General features: G+C 40.7%; 1 protein-coding gene across 10 annotated transcripts in view; it reads left to right on the forward strand.

Moving 5' to 3' along the window:
- GSAP (gamma-secretase activating protein) overlaps positions 1–16,402 on the forward strand; it is a 146,754-nt gene that overhangs the window by 87,136 nt on the left and 43,216 nt on the right. For all 10 annotated transcript variants that reach the window (XM_055392527.2, XM_055392528.2, XM_031012924.3 and 7 more), the window contains 7 exons: positions 620–678; positions 1,378–1,409; positions 3,740–3,801; positions 6,266–6,361; positions 8,612–8,682; positions 9,196–9,290; positions 15,577–15,696. In XM_055392527.2, coding sequence (XP_055248502.1) covers positions 620–678; positions 1,378–1,409; positions 3,740–3,801; positions 6,266–6,361; positions 8,612–8,682; positions 9,196–9,290; positions 15,577–15,696 — 535 coding nt within the window. The remainder of the gene's footprint in view (positions 1–619; positions 679–1,377; positions 1,410–3,739; positions 3,802–6,265; positions 6,362–8,611; positions 8,683–9,195; positions 9,291–15,576; positions 15,697–16,402) is intronic.

Genomic DNA, 16,402 nt, shown 5'->3' on the forward strand with positions numbered 1-16,402 from the left:
ATAGTAGAAGTATGATTAATATCCACGTCTCAGATGTGTTCTCAGGTTACTTATGTAGTTAAAAATTGATATTAAAAAATCTAGGTGTTCCCAACTTAGTGGTCATTAGGGGTTGGGGTAGTTGGAGGGAGAATAGTGGACGTGACTCACTGTCCAGGGGTGACCCAGGGAAATCTTTGGGGGTGATCGAAGACTTCTGTATGTTGATTGTGGTGGTACATTGTGGGACATGAATCTAAACATGATAAAATGACATAGAATGACACACACACATTGTGCCAATGTCAATTTTTGATTTTGATATTGTGCTCTAGTTAGGTAAGACATAAGCACTGAGGAGACTGGGTGGAGGGTACATTGCATCTCTCTCTAGTATCGCTGCATGTAGATTAGTGTTGTTGTGTATAGTGTATAGTTGACTCGCAGTTTCCTGTGAATCTGTAATTGTTTCAGAATAAAATATTTCTTAAAACTTTAAAAAAAATCTAGGTGTTCTGATTACCTGGAAAGTATATTTCTTCTCTCTGATGCTCTTAACTGTATTGCATTATATCCTTGATGTGAAAAGTCACCGATAAAACCTTTACCTTCCACATTCCTGACGTGTTCTCACTCCTAGAAAACAGGAAAAAGAAGGTCCGCGGCATACGTGAGGAATATTCTTGATAATGCAGTAAAGTAAGTGAAAGCAGAGGTTATCATATCTGTAAGATGGTTAACATTTACAATTACTTTGTTTTGTTGGCTACCTTTTATAGAAGTAGTTTACTTTTGTTGCATATCCCCAGCAAAATAATATTGTCAGCTTCACAAATGCAGCCACTTGGACCCTATTCTGGAATTTGGTGCTGGAATTTCTAGTGGGAAAAGCTTATATGTTGAACCTTATAGACTTGTAACCTGCGGATAGATGTTTACAATGGATAATTGGTAAAGAAATTTCCTATTAGTGAGCATTTTAGGAGAGAAAGGCAAATAGTAGGTTGATTTTTTTTTTTTTTTAAGTGTCAGTGGGCTAGTGAGCTTGCTTTTATTTTGAAAGCCTATTTTCTGGATATATGAGTCATCTCAGAGTACTAAAAGTATAGGCCCCATTCCAACCTCTGTTCTATTTTCTGTCCCCATTATTTTCAATAACTGAGAGCTACAGTTGTTCTAAATTATTGCCGTTGTTGGCACTAAAGGGTTTTGAGATTTTTTAATTGCCTAATGTGGCTTTCACTACATTGATCAAAGTTTTTGAGGTTTTCAGCAGCCTGAGAATAGTTTCTACAGTGGTTTTTATGAATTTTTAAAGGAGGATATCTTTGTATGATGTGGCTTTAAATTTTTTAAAAGCAATGCTGTCTGTGAATAACATGGCTAATTTCTTCGTAGGGTGATTTCTAACCTAGAAGCAAGAAATTTGGGTAAGAAAAGATCTGTAATAAAGCCTTCTGGGTTCCAGTCAGTGTTTTGTTTGTAGCACTGTTCTTCCTACCACTGTGGGTTGGCAAGAGAATCACTTCCAGTAGTGTGGTGCAGGCAGCACCTTTTAATATCTTGCTGTTAGAGTGGCCGCACGGCTCTTCCCATGTCTGTCTAGGCACCAGGACCTCCGGGGACAGCTGCTGAATGTGCTTTTGCGATGGGAGTCCCTGGGTGATGGCCTTGCGGTTCTCCTTATTTCCTGTCATACAGAGCTGCCCTCTGGCTGTGCCCACAGGATGCATTTTGGCATTTCCCTTGGCTTGGTGCTGCTTGCTTTCTAGCTGTCTGATCCTACCAGGTCTTGCCTTGTTTGTGCCTCTTATTTGGGTTAAAAATTGGGCACACAGGTCCTAGAGGCATAAAGATGAGGAGCTTCCAGGTAAGCATTGTGGTTCTGGGGGAAAGAGCACAGGCTTGAGAGCTGGACAGATCTGGACTTATATTCCAGCATGGCCTCTTGTGTGAACCATGTGCTCCTGGACAAGTCACTTACCCATTTGTGCACTGTCCTTAGGGGAGTGAGGAGAAAATGAGACTAACTGGGGTAATGCAGATAGCACCTAACATAGTGCTTAGCACATGAGGGTACCTGAGGTGGCTGCTTTATTCCTTAGTGTGTAAAGAAGAAATGTTAACGTGTGGCTTCTAAACCAAATGACAGGTATTATATAATCCGTAGGTGCGGGGAGTGAGAGGATAGGTTAGGAGCGGGGATGGCTGGAGGAGGGAGGGAAGTTGGAAGAGGCTCCCCAGAGGGCTGACAGGTGAGTTAAGTCTTGATAAACAAAGGAGACTTGGCCAAGTGAAACCAGGGGAGGGGAATGCTGAGCATATTCAGGCACAGGCTTATTTGTAGTTGCCAGAAGAACACTTTCGTGCCTCATGAAGGTCAGCCTTCATTAAATAAGCTTTTGTTTTTATATCCCACTCCTGTTTTATGGGCTTGGATGTTGGGTGATTCTAATGGAAACTATTTTATACAGTGCATTGCTGCACCTCCTCCAGCTGTGCACACAGCACAGTGAACTGACAGTGCACTTGTCATCCAGCTTAGGCTGACAGAGCCTGGGTTCACTGACCAGCCCGGGAGGAACCAGCCTCTGCCTTACCAGGCCATCAATCCCTGAAGCCAGGGGATCTGCCCTGCCAGACAGGGGCATGTGTGTGTGTGTTTCAGGCTTATCATCCTTGCATTGCTGGGGGTTTTGCAACACGGGGAATGTTGCTGGTCTGGCTGAGGTTTCTGTCGTGCCACCCCTCCTGCCCTGCTTATGGAGCTACTGTATGTGTCAGGGCCGTTTGCATGCTGTTACTAGTCAGTCTATCTTAATGCACTTTAGGAAACTCTTCCCTTTCCTTGCACGTGCTTTGCGTATACTAGTTCCCCATAAAGAATGTCACTGCCTGAAACAGAACATTCTGTGAAATGCAGGGCTGTTGGATTCACATGTTAAATTGTTTCATCTCAATCACGAGGGTTGTGTAGGATCCAGGGAAGATTTATCCCGGGGGGACAAGAGATATCGATGCCCTCCCAGAAGGAGTTGCCAGCCCACTGAGCAGGGTGGTTCTGCCCTCTTGCCTGGCACTGGATCTCAAGTATTTAAGAAGAAAAGAATGGAATACAAAGATGTTAGAAGCGCTTTGGGGCAGATTTTCCAGCAAGACTGGGTTTGTCTGCCCCTAGGGCCACTACACTGTAGTGTGCATTGCAAATCATGGTGGAGAAAGTACCATTTGATTTAACATATCACTTTTCCACCTTTACCTAACTACCTTTGTAGTCTGATAACTTGTGCCAGTTAGTATTATTTGCTGCAGTAATTGACTGGCCCCCTCAGCTCAGTAACTCCCAAGGCTGCTGAACTACAGGATTCAGAAAGTAGAAGGGAGCCATGCAGTCCTTCCACCAAGCCCTGTTCCCTCAATTTATGACCCCAGAAGGGTTAAGAGAAGGCCCGAGTCCCTCTGTTTCCAGTGGAGCAGAGGTTCTTAGCAGTGAGTTTTAGTGTTGAACAAAAATCAAAGCTAGAGCCTACTGGGGTTGAGGAATGTGTTGGTTCCTTCCTTTCTCGGTCATTACCTGTTTCACACAGCTCTGATAAGTTCACCTTGTAGGACTAGGTCACACTTAGGTGATGAAAAATTTTCATCCTGTGTTATGTTTTCTCAATGACTCAGAGAAGGGAAACCCAGGCTGATTCTTCTTCCTTCTAACCCATCTCCTGAAAACTGCTCAGAGCCTAACTATTGCTCTGTTTCATTTCAGGGCCAAGATTAACACCCCTCCTGCAGGAGGAAGACAGCCACCAGCGGCTGCTCATGGGGCTGGTAAGTGGTACGTGGGTTCTTTAGGGGCTGGCAAACAAGGGACCCTAAGACAAGGGGAAAGGGTTACAGTGGGCTTCTCATTCTGATCTTATTCTTTATTCTTTGCACAAGTATGTTTTGCCAGCATTATGGACCTTGTGTGCCCAGTGGTAAGCAACCCATATGATTTCTGCCCTCTTGGAATATGTAGTCAAAGGGGGAAGACACACATGAATCACACCAATACATATGTAATTTACAAACCATGATAAAAGGAGTGTATAGTGTTGAGAGTGCTTTAAAAAAGGAAAGAGCTGCATCTTTGTGGCATTTGTATTTGGGGTTTCAAATACAACAGAACAGGCCGGGCACAGTGGCTCATGCCTGTAATCTCAGCACTTTGGGAGGCCAAGGTGGGCGAATCACCTGAAGTCAGGAGTTCGAGACCAGCCTGGCCAACATGGTGAAACCCTGTCTCTACTAAAAATGCAAAAATTAGCTGGGCATGATGGTGCACACCTGTAATCTCAGCTACTCAGGAGGCTGAGGCAGGGGAATCGCTTGAACCCAGGAAGTGGAGGTTGCAGTGAACCAAGATTGCACCACTGCCCTCCATCCTGGGTGACAGAGGGAGACTCCGTCTCAAAAAACAACACAAAACAACAACAAAAAAACAACAGAACAAAGTACTTTTTCTCAAGAAGTCATAATACTAGGATTACAAAGAAATATGAATCAAAAAAAATTAATTGAAAAGCAGAATTTGTAAATAAATCCAAAACCTTTAAAAAGCTGATTAAAGAGACATCTGGAAAGCGTAATAACATATTTTTTAATACCACGTGGACTTAAGAATGGGATAATCTATTTATTAGTTTAGGTTTAATTTTCAAGTTTTCTGCCTTTATTGCAGTCATTAGTGTTGTTTCTACATAATATATTTGAATTTCTATAGTAAGGTTTGAGTTTCATAGTTTTTAATATATTAGGAGAGGTTAGTTTAGATATGCCAACAATAGTAAAAGAAAAATCTCACATATACAAGAAGGAAATAATTATAGTACTTTTATAAAATTAAATATTGCGCAGCCATTAAAATAGTATGGCAAACATGGCTGGGCACTGTTGCTCACACCTGTTATCCCAGCACTTTGGGAGGCCGAGGTGGGTGGATCACCTGAGGTCTGGAGTTCGAGACCAGCCTGGTCAACATGGTGAAACCCCGTCTCTACTAAAAATACAAAAATTGGCTGGGTGTGGTAGCACGTGCCTGTAATCTCAGCTACTGGGAGGCTGAGGCATGAGAATCGCTTGAACCCAGGAGGTGGAGGTTGCAGTGAGCTGAGATCGCATCACTGCACTCCAGCCTGAGTGACAGAGAAAAAAAAAAAAAAAAGTGTGGCAAACAATGTTTACACGACAAACATGCAACATTAGAATGGGTGTGCACACCAGGAAAAAGAAAAAAAAACCCAATTGTTAATATGGGTGGTAGGATTATGGGTGATTTTAATTTTTATCTTCATGGAAAAATTGAAAAGCACAAAGAAGTATGCACTATGTATTACACAGAAAGCATCTTTTATTTAAAGCCAAATTAATTGGCGCACGCATGAGACTGAATTGAATTAAGATACCATTATGTCTTGGCCCTGAAGGTTGTGGACTTGGTTTTACTCGGGGTATTGTAATGTGGACCTGCTAAAATAGAAGATGTGTGCATGGGTGATATAAGCTGTACAACTCCCTTGGACTGTTTATTGGCACAAACGTGGCCCTGGCATCCTGCTCTTGCTGAGCATATTGTCTAGGCAAAAGGGAGAGGAAGGAGGAGGAGAGAGAAAAGCAAAAGGTGGGGAGGGCTGGGAATGCTAATGGTTGGGGACGTGGGGAGGCCCAAGGATGATCAAACAAAGCGAGTATAGAAACAAACCTATTTGGAGGCACCAGAATGAATATTTCATTACCTTTGCATGTCAAGGGGCTGTGTTGAGTGTCTGTGGCCACTGTGTAGAGGGAAGTACCTGATTATTTCCCATTTACTCCTGCTTCTGTCCTTCCAAAACACCCAAAACTGTTGCCCCCATTGGCTCAGTCATTCTATATATAGAGTTGTTCCTGTTAATCCCCCAGGACTCTAGGAGAAGTTGACTTTAATCCTTTGGTAGATCCCAAAGCCCGTGACTTCTAAATTGGTGACTTTCACTGTCTTCTTTGGAGGATTCTCATCAGAGTTAGAGCCTTACTCACAGTTGCTCACGGGGCTTTGGGTGAATCATAAGTAATTCCTTTTGAGGCAAATGTTGGGGACCCCTTATTTATGCTCACCAGAGAAATATTGAGAGTTATGCATTTCCATTGATGGGACCTTCAGATCTAATATTTTTTATATTGATGAGGAATGTTAATAAGTGGATCTAATTCAAACCAGTTGCAGGTATGAGTGGGTAGGCTGTGACTTATCTAATGCATATCCTGTTTTCAGATGGTGTCTGAGCTAAAAGACCATTTTTTGAGACACCTACAGGGTGTAGAAAAGAAGAAAATTGAACAGATGGTTCTGGACTACATTTCAAAACTGGTTGGTCTTGCTTTTTATTTTCCTCATATGCCCCTTCACCCCACTCCCCATATAGTTCTGAAAATGTGGTTCAGTGAACCCATTTATGTGTTTTTCAAATTAGATTTTTGGAGATCTCCCGTTCATAAATTAGTATTTGGTGCTGTAGATTGAGAAAAGGGGAATAAGGACCATAAACAAAGAGCATTTGGTTTGGAAAGTGGTTTATTGCCCTTCCTTCAAATACTGATTATATACCCATGGATGCATAGGACAATGAATTTAGTATGCTTGCCAAATGTTAATATCTCATCTTGGCAACTTCCAGCTCCTTATTAAACAGTAAGAGATGATTTCTCTACATGGAGGTTTATGCAGATAGGAGAGAACTTGAACTTCAAATCTTAATTAGTTCCAGTAGCCTAACTAGGCCAGATTCTAGCTCACTTGTATTAATACTACCATGTGAGGCTGAGATTGGCAGTTCCTTACCTGGTAGCCACTTACTGAAATTTTGTGATCCAGATTAGTAACACCACTGTATGTGTAAATAGTAGTGATATGACTAGATTGAATTTTAAGGTTGTCTTGAGTCTTTCAAAAAGCATATAGAGTTGAGGCCTGATCTTGCTTAGAGTCTAGAAATAATGTTTGACAAATTCAAAAAAATGTTTGCACAGAAAGAGAAAGAACACTCCATTATTTCTCCAAATTTGTATAAGACCAGTATGCAAATAAGCCAGTGTGTGAACATATATTTTTCCATTGAACTCTGGAAGATTTGTTAAATTTATTAGCTATAATCCTGATTTAATCATTTCATGTTTAATTTTCAAGTTTTCTGCCTTTATTGCAGCCATTAGTATTGTTTCTACATAATATATTTAAATTTCTATAGTAAGGTTTGAGTTTCATAGTATTTAATATATTAGGAGAGGTTAGTATTCTCATGTAGTGATATTTATAATCAGGGATTTGAATCTTTCTTAAGTCTCCTTCTCAATAGCACTGTACCAAGGAACTCAGTTGATGAATGTGTTACTGATCCTCCCCATGTTGACATTAACTTGCTTTTTAAAAAAAAAAAAAAACTCACAACACACAGTGATTTAACACATCCACCTATCACCTTTATTTCTGTTGACTCAAAATCTTACTTCCCAAAGTGCTAAGAAGGGTTTCCATTCAAGCATCACTTTTCTCCATTGTTAATAACATAAGTTTTAACACTAGTTTGTGTTAACAGCCTGTAGAACCAATAGGCCCAGAAACGATACATATGAAGTCTCAGAAAACTCAAGGTCCCTGACATTGACTCAGCAGTTGCTGATTGAGGCCACATCTCCCTGCCCCTGCCCAGCAGCCACTAGTCATGCCTTCTGCTCCCCTCTAAGGAGAGTGGCTGGCATCCTTTCTAAAACATATCCAAGGAAGTTGCTGCAGAACCTGATTATATTGGTTACATGTTAACTTACTTGATTTCAGCCAAAGAGAAACTGAGGATCTGTATCATTGAGGATAGCATTTGCCTGTGAGTCTATGGAGATCTTTCTGCTTTGCCCCGTTTTTAGCCCACACAATGTGTGGATTCGTGGCTGATAACAACTCCATAGGGACTGCTCTTCTGCTGGCAAACTCGTTGCAGCGTTAGAATGGGTTTCTGGATAAAGCTCTAAGACAAAGAAGGCTACCTACTTTGGTTGATTAGTTCCAGTCAGTGTGCTAACCAATTCTTACAACAACCCTATGAAATATTTCCCCACTTTACAGATGAGGACACTGCAATTTGGAGAGGGTGGGTAACTTGTGTAGGGTTACACAACTAGTAATGTATAGAATCTGGACTTGATACCAGTCTTACTTCACAGCTCATGATCATGACCTCCATTCTGTGTCTCTTTTCTTCTGACTGTCCACTGTTGGCTCTTGCGTTGTGACAGGCCTAGAGCAAACCCTGTAGCACTTTACCTTCACTGATGGATGAGGGTCTGTAAGTGTGAGTGGTGGGGCCAGTTAGCTGGGCTGGGGAGGCTGAGCTGGGGCACTGCCCACACAAACAGAGGATGCTTTGTTAGATTCTGGTGCACATTTTCAGTCTTTTCATTTTGGGTTCAGTGCTTCAGAATTGACCTCAGAAAGGCTAGTTGTGTGTCTGGATGCAGCCTGAATGCCAGCTACCCTGAAATGCTTATCTGAGTTGTGGAGGCCTAGCTGTGGGGCCCTTGAGGGAAGGAATGGAGCAATGGTTAATGGACTGTCTTCACCCTCCAGCTGTATCTCATTTGCCACATCGTAGAAACCAATTGGAGGAAACATAATCTTCATTCCTGGGTTCTCCACTTGTACGCAAGTATTTCTCACTTTTATCATGGTGTACAAAGAGTGGAAACAACTCTGTTGTAGCAAAACCCTTTTGAAATGCACTAGTTCAAATCAGTTCTCACCAGCTTCAACACCATCTAGCTTAATTCTATACTCAGCATTTAAAGTTATGCCCCCCTGCATATGTACCCTTTAATGTATAATAAAAGTTAAAATTAAAACAAAGTTATGCCCGTTACTTTACCCATCCTCTTTCCCTGGCACATGGTTGGTGACAGGGGAGGGACAAATGAGCCCAGTACTGCCAAGAAGGGGAATTTCACTTAATACAATGTGTAACATATGTTCCTACTCTGATTAAATTCTAGGCATTAGGCTGATGGTCACAGTCATATTTATGGGGCTTTCTACAAGGCATAGCATTTCATGATTAGCATGAACCCTTGTGTAATACTCAAAGCCACTGCTTAGGACAAATGGAGCGTCACAGATGAGCTCCTTGGCTGACATGCTGCTTTGTTTTTTTTACCCAGCAATAGTCGTGGCAGTGCTGCTGAATTTGCAGTTTTTCACATCATGACCAGGATTCTGGAAGCTACAAACAGTTTGTTTTTACCTCTGCCTCCTGGTAAGTGTTGGCTCTTTTGTCCTTTGATAGAATAAATTTATTTCTTCTTCATATGGGCCCTTGCCTTTGGTACATTATAAGTTTGATGATGAGACTTGTGTATGAGAAATTGTGTATCTCGTGTTACTATGAGTGATGGGCCCTTAGGTTGGTCTCTGCTGACCAGAGCTCCTCTGACTACTAAACTATGATGTAGCTTATTACTAACTTTAGGGAACCTAGGCTTACCCCATGCAGCTTTCTAGGATAATTTGAACTAGTAGAGCTAATTCAGGGAGCTCTGTCTCTGATGTCTCCAGGCCTAGTTTATCTGATTGAGATGTCTGAAGATTAACACTGGGAAGTTGGTCTGGCTTGGTGCCAATAATTGAACTGATTCTTATGCGCTTGGAGGCTAAAAAATTCCCTTGGAATTTTTAAATAGGATCAAGTCAGGCCACAAAACATCCTGGGGAGATGTATATGCAGTCATTCATTTAATTGGTCATTTGTTCATTTAGTCAACAAACATTTGTTGAGCAACTATGACATGACAGGTAATGTGCTAGAAATTAGAGCAATTACAAAGATTGGTAAGAGTCTAGTTGGGAAGATGTACATAGAAATCAGTATCCATTATGAGAAATAAGCCCCTGTTAGCTATAAACTGTCTTGTGCTCATTACATATCAGTTCATTTTTTTATTGTGTAAGAACACTTAACATGAGACCTACCCTCTTAACAAATTTTTAAATGCACAATACAGTATTGTTAAATATAGGTACAATGTTGGATAGCAGGTCTTTAGAACTTACTCATCTTTCATAGCTGAAACTTTATACCCATTGAACAGCAATTACTTATCCCCTACTCCCCAGTTCCTGGCAAGCACTGTTCTACCTTCTGTGTCTATGAGTTTGACTACTTTGGATACTGCATGTAAGTGGAATCATGCAGTATCTGTCCTGTGACTGGCTTGTTTCACTTAGTGTAATGACCTGAAGTTTCATCCATGTTGTCACATGGAGCAGGATTTCTTTTTAAGGCTGAGTAATACTCCATTGTAAATTCTACACTTTCTTCATCTGTCAGTGGACATTTAGGTTGTTTCCCTATCTTGGCTATTGTGAATATGTTGTGATAAACATGGGAGTATATACATATCTCTTCAAGATCCTGATTTCAATTCTTACAGATATTTATCCAGAAATGAGATTACTGGATCATATATTGATTCTTTTTTTTAAATTTTTTGAGGAACCTCCATACTGTTCGCCACAGTGGCTGTACCACTTTACATTCCCACCAACAGTGTATAAGGGTTCCAATTTCTCCACATTCTTGATAACACTTAAATTGTGGTTTTTTGATAGTAGCCAGCCTGAGAGATGTGAGGTGATATCTCATTGTGGTTTTGATGTGCATTTCCCTGATGATTAGTGATGTCGAGCATATTTTCACATAAGTGTTGGCCATTTGTCTGCAATCTTTGGAGAAATGTCTATTCAAGTCCCTTGCCCATTTTTTAATCTGGTTGTTTTCTTGCTATTGAGGTTTGAGTTCCTTATATGTTTTAGATATTAACTTTTTGTTAGATATATGGTTTGCAAACACTTTTTGTCATCCTGTAGGTTTTGCCTTTACTCTTTGGATCGTTTCCTTTTATACATATATATTTTTATTATTATACTTTAAGTTTTAGGGTACATGTGCACAACACACAGGTTTGTTACATATGTATACATGTGCCATGTTGGTATGCTGCACCCATTAACTCATCATTTACATTAGGTATATCTCCTAATGCTATCCCTTCCCCCTCCCCCCACCCCACAACAGGCCCAGGATCGTTTCCTTTGCTGTGCAGAAGCTTTTTTGTTTGGTGTAGACCCTCTTACATATTTTTGTTTTCATTGTTTGTGCTTTGGATGTCATATTCAAGGAATCATTGCCAAGACCAATGTTAAGAAGCTTTCCCTCTATGTTTCTTCTAGGGGTTTTTCAGTTTCAGGTCTTATGTTTAACTTTCTAATGCATTTTGAGTTGAATTTTGTTTATGGTAAAGATAAGGGTCCCATTTCATTCTTTTGCCTATGGACAGTTTTTCCAACACCATTTATCAGAGATACACGATCCTTTCCCCATTGTGTGTTCTTGGTGCTTTTGAAGATTAGTTGCCTATACATGAATGGGTTTATTATTGCATATAAAGTTCTAATGAGTGTTAAACTTTATGATAGCTGTAACTACATATCAGCTGATTTTTAGTTACTTCATTCATATATATTCATCCATTCATCATTTGTTCATTGCTTCATTTTAGGCCAACATATATATGATACTCATTTTGTGCCAGGTACTGTTGAAAGTACACACAAATTAGTACACTTAATTTTCATAAAATTTGTAACTGGTAGAAACTTAAATTGGACCACATTAAATTGTCAGTGCCCAACCATTTTTTGGCCAACAAAAATGGCACTTTCATGTGGTTCCACTTAATATTATTCCCATTTTATAGATGGTGAAACTGAGGCCAGAAAGGTTAAGTAATTTGCCTAAAGTCACATAGCTATTAAGTGACAGAGCTGATATTCAAATCCAGGCAGTTTGGCTCCAAAATCCATGCTGCTTCTTGAATTTTATATTCCAGTTGAATTAGTTGATGTTGAAACATGGGCTATTTATGGGCCTAAAGAATCCGTACAGCATATGCTGCTCTGCATTTATGACACATCTGATACGGTTTGGAATCCTTCATTCTTCATCCACCTTATTTAATGTCTGTCTGTATGGCAGTACAAAAGGAGTTGAAAGGGACCATTCGTGAGGGGAATGGATGGTTTAAAATTATCCCAATGGAATATGAGTTATGAGGTACACCCTAGAAAGATTGAAGGATTACAGGAAAACTACCTTTGTGGCTTAAATTCTTAGTTGTTTGTTGTTAACACAAAAAATTTGGTAGGAAATGGATTGACAGTTTTAGATTTGTTCATTACAGATACTCAAACTTCTTTTGAAAATAAATGAAACTGACTTACTGGGGACATTGTTATGCCTGGAGATCATAAAAATCCACTTTCTACCCAACTCACATTCCTTCACAGTGATAAGGAGGGAAAACAAAGATGTTATCCATAGTGATCGAGAATTATTATAAGTAGACTTATGGCTTGTGTCTGTGGGTCAGGTAAGGAAAAGGTGTTTCTCATTTTTTTAATTATACTTTAAGTTCTAGGGTACATGTGCACAACGTGCAGGTTTGTAACATAGGTATACATGTGCCATGTTGGTTTGCTGCACCTATTAACTCATCATTTACATTAGGTATTTCTCCTAATGCTATCCCTCCCCCAGCCCCCAACCCCACGACAGGCCCCGGTGTGTGATGATCCCCCCCACCCCTTGTCCAAGTGTTCTCATTGTTCAATTCCCACCTATGAGTGAGAACGTGTGGTGTTTGGTTTTCTGTCCTTGGGATAGTTTGCTGAGAATGATGGTTTCAAGCTTCATCCATGTCCCTGCAAAGAACATGAACTCATCCTTTTTTATGGCTGCATAGTATTCCATGCTCTCTCCTTTTCTCTTAAATGTTTATTTCCATCATGTGACATGGAAATAGAGGGGGGGAGGTGACACTGGATCATGTGTGTGTGTGCATGTGCATGCTTGTATGAATTCAGGGTGTTTCTATATGCACACGCGTAAGTGTGCTTGCTTTCCAGGCCTATTGGACTAATGATGACTATTTGAGTTACGATTGTCAGAGACTTGTAACATGAATTGGTTAAAGTTAAGAAGAGAATGGGGAACACAAGAAGGAAGTCAGGGTTTAGAGCTAGGGCATTTGCTTTTAATAAAAGGAACTGTATTGCACTTGCTGGCTAGAGGAGGCCAGGAGCCCTGGAAGATGAGGATTAAAGTTGGGTGGAGCTGATGACTAATTATAGCCAATTTGCTCTGTTGCTCAGAGCTGATGTATAGAGGCCAAGAACAGGTCCCTGAACTTGGGACTGTGCCCTGGGGATAGAGGATGAAGGGTCATCAGGGACCTTTAGCATATGAACACAGGGCTGGAGAGGGAAATTTGAATCCAGAAAATCAATATCATCAATAATCCAGTGTAAACTTTTCTTCAGAAATAATTTTGTAACTTTTTACTAATAGTTTTGTGAAGAATTTCCAAATCCATTTGAAAAACTTTGTTGTTAATTAACTAGTAAAATAGTGGAGTTTTTTTGGACTCAGGGAAGCTAGTGGACTCATCCTGTTAGCCCATTAACACATGCTTGTGGGCAGAGGCTGTACGTCATCTGACCCTTGATGTTACAAGGACTTAGGACTGTGCCCCATGGCTTGTGATTCATGTGTTTAGAGAGAGAAAATCCCATGATTTCTCTGAATCCAAGCCCTGCTTGTTGGGCATCATCCTTTTGTCAGGTACCTTCCCAAGAGTAGGCTATGATTCTTCTGTCAGTCATTCCCACATTCAATCAGTTGCAAAGCCTGTACATGTTACCATGCCTCTCTGATTCAGTGCCTCCATTACCTCTTATCCACGTTCACGCAATAGCTTCTCTACAGGTCTTCATACCTTCTGTAGCAAATTATTACTCCAACTCATTCTTTGCCTGTTGCCATATTAATATCCCAATGGTAAATCTTCTGTTCTGCTTAAAAACTTTCATTACCTCCTCAAAGTCTCTCAAATTAATAAATCTCTATCATTCAGCATTCAACCTCTGTCACCCGCACTCATAAGCACAGAACTGGTCATTTTTAAAAATGTCTATTTTTTGTAATTGATTGTCTGCCTCCCCCAGCAGACTGCAAGGTGTACGGGAGCAGCAGTTGTGCCTGTTTTGCTCATTTTTATACTCTTAGCCCCTTGCCAGGTGTGTGGGAGGGATGTGCTGAATAAATTAGCTTTTCCAACCTTACCTCTTAATCTTTCTCTCCTCTAATATGATTCCAACCCAGCTGGATCATTTACTATTTTCTGAATATGCCCTGTGCTTTCTCATCTTCGGACCTCTGTTCATGTTCTATTAACACAGCTGCCAGTTATTGACAGTGATATTATTGTTCATGTTCTATTAACACAGCTGCCAGTTATTAACAGTGATATTATGGTTGAAAGCCTACCCTACAATCACACAGTTGATGCAAATTTCAACTTACACATTATTATTTCTGTGATCCTGGGCAAGTTTCCTAGCTCCTGTGAATCTTGGCTTTTGGCTTTTCCATTTATGAAATGGGAATCTAGTAATTCCCACCCCATACTTTTGTATGAGGATCAGATGAGCCAGGACACAGGTTGAAAGCCTTGGTACATGTCCAGTATGGGTCGCTATTGTTATATTGCATGCTAAGCTCTTCACAGACCTGGCTCTAGTTCTCAAAGCAGCCCTGTGGGAAAGGTACTGGTGGTTCCAATTTAGAGATGAAGAAATGGAGGCTCAGAAAGGCTTAGTTGCCTGCAGCTGGTGAGTAATACAGCCGGTTTCTGGCCTAGGGCTGCTCATGCCAAACCTGGCTTTTTCTACTGTCCCCCACTCATTTCCACTGATAGGAATTGCATCTGTCCTTTGAAGCTCCCCGCAAATGCCATCACTTCCAAGAGAGCTGTTTTGATTCTCTCCTGGTCTGATACCTTCTCCCATGCATGATGTTTTTATCTGTTGTCAGTAGTAGTATACTTAGAGATCTGGGTTTCTGTGGGTAGCTCTACCCGTGAGACAGGCTTGAGAATGCCTGCCTCTCAATTGAATTCCTATAAATTTACTATCTGGCCATATTGTCTTAATTCTTTCTTTTCTATACTTTAGTCCAAGTAGACTCTAAAAGCCTTTCTCTAGGGCATACCCAGAGATAAGCCATATAAACTATTGCCTTCTGGTCCAAATTTGTTTCCCTTCAGCAAAATGGTCCTCATCCCAACAACCTTTTAGTCTGGACATATGAAATCTGAAATGCTTCTGTACTCTTTTGCTATCTTACTGTAGAATCACAAACATATCAAACTGTAAAACCATTGAGCAGGCCCTTGCTCTGTTTTTGTGCAGGAAGAGACCCAAGGAGCAAGGAATGTATACTTACCGGAAACTTACTATAGACCCAGCATGATATTTAGTTATGAATAATACAGAGAAGGAAACTTGGACCTTGTTTTCAAGAAATTCAGTTGGTTCCAGGCACCAAGCACTGAACTAAGTGCTTTATTAACATGATCTAATCCATTCCCCGGGGGCTGCTGGAGATGTTGGCTGACTGTGTTTACCCTCCGGATCTCTCATCCTAGGTTTTCATACTCTGCACACCATCCTCGGGGTCCAGTGTCTCCCTTTGCATAACCTGCTGCATTGCATTGACAGTGGAGTGCTGCTTCTCACTGAAACAGCTGTCATAAGGCTCATGAAAGGTAAGAAGCCCTGAGTTTGCCAGAGTGCTAGTTCCAGCCTGAGCACCACCAAGGCTAGCTTCTTGGGTGTGCAACCTGTGCAGTCACAAAGAGCCTGGCTGCACTCAGAAGAGTGCCCTGCTCAGTTTAATGCTGCATTACATCTTGAAATTCTTAGTAATATTTGAACGAGAGCTTGCTCATGTTCATTTTGTGCTGAGCCCCACCAATTATACAGCTGGTCCTGTGAGCACAATCCATTCCCTGTAATCATCTTTTGGGCCAATTTAAAGTTTCTGAGCCCTTCACGAGGTCCTAAGGGACTTTTCAATCCACATACAACTATTAGATTCCTTTTCTGTGCAAGAGGGCACTTGAGGCTAGGAACCTCTGCAGGCTTGTTTCTCAAGAAAATGTCACGAAATGGCTTACTTTCAGCTGATTAACTCTGTCATCTCAAAGTTAGACTAGAAATACAAGGAAAATTATCAAGAGGGGCAATTAAATGAATTTGAACTTTAAATTCTGTAGTATAATCACTCAAATTATTCAATTGTATTTTAAGATGATTTTTGTTTATATGAAAGCAGATGATTTTTGTTTATATGAAAGCATTTGTCATTCCTCAAGGTACCTTCTGTTTTAAGTTAGTCAATAAAATTGCTTTGTACCTGGCAGCCTGTTATAGAAAAATCCCTTTTTATTCAGAGAGTCAGAGTAAAATTTC

Source organism: Gorilla gorilla, chromosome 6 (assembly GCF_029281585.2).
Source record: "Gorilla gorilla gorilla isolate KB3781 chromosome 6, NHGRI_mGorGor1-v2.1_pri, whole genome shotgun sequence".
NCBI lineage: Eukaryota > Metazoa > Chordata > Mammalia > Primates > Hominidae > Gorilla > Gorilla gorilla.